This window comes from Atta cephalotes (genome assembly GCF_000143395.1).
Source record: "Atta cephalotes unplaced genomic scaffold scaffold00002, whole genome shotgun sequence".
NCBI lineage: Eukaryota > Metazoa > Arthropoda > Insecta > Hymenoptera > Formicidae > Atta > Atta cephalotes.
Window position 1 is genome coordinate 4461504 of NW_012130066.1, and position 4020 is coordinate 4465523.

Consider the following 4020-nt stretch of genomic DNA (forward strand, 5'->3'; position numbering starts at 1 on the left):
ATATATATATATATATATATATATATATATATATATATATATACACACACACACATATACGCAGTCTAAATTTTCACGAATGACTGATATAAGACAGTAGAATCTACTCCAATCAACAATTAAAAACATTTATCTATGGAACTATAATAAAATTGTTTAACAAGTTCTTTCTACGCCTATCACTAATATACCCATTTAACGCTACTAAAGAAATTGAATAGATTATTTCCAGATCATTGAATCCATATTTTCATTAAAAAAATTAAGATCATAAATTTATAAGCTTCTCCAGTATTGTAATACATAAACCGTATTTATTCTTGAGGCTTCCACGGGTGCTTTCTATATAAAGATTATGCGTTTCGCGGATATCAGGCTGCTCCTCGCCCTGATGAAGTGAACTGCAAGGTTCACGAAACGTTTCCAAGAATGAATCTGGAACACGGAGAAAACCCGCGAAACGCATAATCTTTATACATAAACCGTATTATTTGAAAATATGAATTTAAATTATAAAATAAATTATATGAAGCTGATTTGGAAATAAGTCTTTCATTCTAGCTTTTTATTCAAAGCTAAAATGATTTTGATAAAATATTAACATCAAGTTTAATTCGTTTAGAAATATCGATTAGAATAGTCGAAAATCACAGAAATATAATGTCTCCTTTTTTTTTGCTTATTTATCATCATATTAACTAAATCATAAAAGAAGGAAAAGATCGAATTTAATTTAAATTAAAAAATGTTCTATTTATAGGAAATGATAAAATCAAAGTTAGATGATGAAATTGTTTTTTCATTTAATTCAGCTTTATATATCCATGATTTTCACTCTGTGTGTTTATGTGTATCATTATACGAACGTATTAATCAATAAAGTGATTGAATGATCAAAATTCACGCAAATCATATTTATAAAGTTATATGATTATATGATATAGTATTGCATAACTAGTTCTTGAGTAAATATTTTACCTACAATAGTAACTTATCTGGGAGTTAACACGTTAACCAATTACTAGATAACTCGTATTTGGCAGTCTGTCGCTGGACGCCTACGAGAATGATCATCACTTGGCTAATCGATCTATGTGCCAACTACGTAGCGTCCGAGGTCGGATTTAATGAACTTCCTCTGCCCCTCCCCTAATGTCAAAGTGTTAACACAATTCTTTATAGGTTATATTTTATCTATAAGAATTGTGTGATAAAATTTACTTCATAATAACGTTTTCACAAGCACATGTACGGAATAAACTATTCTTTTTTGATAGCAAAAATGTAATAAAAGAATTGTGAAATGAACATATATTCTAACATTCTAGATATTCATAAAATAAATCACAATATAAAAATACAAATCAAAAATCCATCTTTTTTTCTCCTTCATTCGTATTCATTCTCATTTTTACTCGAATATATAACAATGCAGTCCCAGAATGTACTACCTTGCAGTTTCTAGCATTGTTTTATTTCTTTTCTATTGTTTTTTAATTATTTCTTTTGCTCATTGCTTGTTCTTTCGATAACGGAGACGTTTGCGATATTGCTGGCGATGTGATTTTACTATCGTATGATACAAAATCCTTTGTTTAGTTACTCTCTCGAAGATTTCAGCCAAGATTATTAAAATCTCGCAACAGAATCTTATGTTAAGAGTAACACTTTCTATGATTGCAAGTCATCGAAATGTTATCGATAGTTCGAAAGGTGATGTGTGTATATACGTACGTATGATATCCTTAAATGCGACAGATCTAACTACGCATGTACAGGTAGTAACAGATCGCTATGATACCCCCACCGATCCCAATGCCTAAGCTTATTTTAAGAGGGTTAAATAATGACCTCTTGAATTTCTGCCATTCTTCCATCTCCTTCCGTCGACGTTTCATCTCGCGTATTTGCGTAGCTAGTCGTTCATTTTTTTCCGTTTTGCGCCGACGTACATCCCCTTTCCTGTTTCAAGAGAAAAAAATTCATAATCATAAAGATAAATATTAAATAATTCGCGGTTTGTTACTAAGAATTCGTTACTCACGCGTCTGAATTGGACGGAGAATTGTTTGTTAGAATAGAGTTCTTAGCGTCATTGGAAAGATCTTCGTCAAGTACTATGCCATCATCTGTATGTTGTTCGCATACGTAATTTGAAATAGATGTAGATAGGTTTGTATCTGATAATTCTACATGATTCGGTGGTTCACTTGGTAAAGGTTTATCAGGTGGTCCACTTACTTCATCTGAAATTGATATATTCTTTAATAATAATGCTGCTTGTTATGATATAAAGAGCATTTTTGTTTTAACAAGAAAGAAAGAAATACCATTATCAGTTGAACCATCTGGACTTAGATCTGCCATCATACTTCGAGTTAAAGACTCTCCTCTAGGAGGTGGTAGAGGAGGAGGTTCGTCGTCTCTTTCTAGTGGATGGTTACTCTTATTATTCATTTCGTCATAAGTCGTTATTATTTCATCATGAGTTGTTTCGTTGTTCATATCCTATAAAGCATATTACAAGATACAGTGAGTAGTGAGTGATTAAATTTTATTGCAATAATCTGCTACTATCAAAATAATTTTGTTGTCTGCAAAAAGAAATACTCTGTCTATTAAAATACCAATAAAAAATATCGAAAATTAAAAGACTATATTAATTGTTATTATAATCTACTCAATAAACAATAGCAACTTTAATTACTTATTACCATGTTTTCGAGTGGCAATTGTTTTGCTCCTTGAATGATGGCAGCATATGAAAAACAAAGTTGTTCGGGTGTTTGTATGAGACCCATACGAGATCGTCTCATTTCCAGCAATTCATGCCGTACATTTAGAGCATTTAAACCATATTTTTCAATCTACAATTAAATAACACTTGGTTAACGATTGCCAAAATACAATAGTTTCCTGTAAATCGTTTGCTACATTCTACATACCAGTACTAGACATGCATCAACTAAACAAAATGTTCCCGATCTTCCTATTCCTGCAGAACAATGAACGACGGGTGGGCCAACATTTTGATCTAATGCTCCGGATTTCCTGACGTCTGCCAAGAAACGTAAAAAGGCCGTTGGACGTTGTGGTACTCCAAAGTCTGGCCAAGTAGTATAATGAAAATGTAAGACTTCTCTACTATCGTTACTTTCCAAATCCGTTATACTGTAGATAAATTAAAAACATTGAATGTGTCATAATACTTGTAAAAATATTAAGAATGTGATTATTATAAAGCAAATCTTGAAAAAAATACATGATACAATTAATAATATACACATATTCTTTTACCGTAACGTTCTAGTAGTATAATCTGATGATTCTTTCTTGCTGATATAATCCACTTTTATACTGACATCTTCGAATGTTAAAGTAGGTTTTACATCGTCCAATGGAAAATATTGATGACATTTGATTTGGTTTTTCTCGATTATCTTGTTTAACATCAATACAGCTCTACTATTTTGCTCCCATACCATTAACCAAAAATGACTGATAGTATTTGGCAAAGGTCCTTGCGTTAGGATATATTGTCTTTCAGCATGATCCACCTAATGTACAAATTATGTGATATATTTACTTTACCATTATCAATCGCTTACATATGGACATTATTTCTTACATAATATATTTACCCGTATAAGATTGGCATGAATGTAATCACATACACCTCTTTTGAGTATAATCCTAGTGTGATCATATGGCGCCACATCCCTGTAGCGATTTAAGGTTTTGTTCTGTGGTTTTTTTGATTCATTGCATGTATATTCAAAAGCTTCACATTCGCTACGTATGCTCTGTAAAATATAAAATAAATCATTAACGAATTGTAAGTGTACAAAGAAATACTTTTTTTTATTAATAGTACTTTTATTAATAGTAATAGTTTATTAATAGTAGTAAGTATGTACTAACAATAAATATAAATTAAAATAGTTAAATAAATCTTGAATCTCTTGAATCTCTCTCCTCTCCCTCTTCCCTTTCCTCCTCCTCCTCCTCTCTCTCTCTCTC

The 4020-nt window shown here is 31.2% G+C and overlaps 1 protein-coding gene across 1 annotated transcript in view; it reads right to left on the minus strand.

The window, feature by feature from the left end:
• The window catches only part of LOC105620650 (tyrosine-protein phosphatase non-receptor type 1), a 17399-nt gene that overhangs the window by 4775 nt on the left and 8604 nt on the right, over nt 1-4020 (minus strand). Inside the window, exons 2-8 of the mRNA XM_012202143.1 lie at nt 3642-3803; nt 3298-3557; nt 2946-3171; nt 2715-2867; nt 2331-2508; nt 2045-2246; nt 1852-1962 (exon numbers count right to left, since the gene is read on the minus strand). Coding sequence (XP_012057533.1) covers nt 1852-1962; nt 2045-2246; nt 2331-2508; nt 2715-2867; nt 2946-3171; nt 3298-3557; nt 3642-3803 — 1292 coding nt within the window. The remainder of the gene's footprint in view (nt 1-1851; nt 1963-2044; nt 2247-2330; nt 2509-2714; nt 2868-2945; nt 3172-3297; nt 3558-3641; nt 3804-4020) is intronic.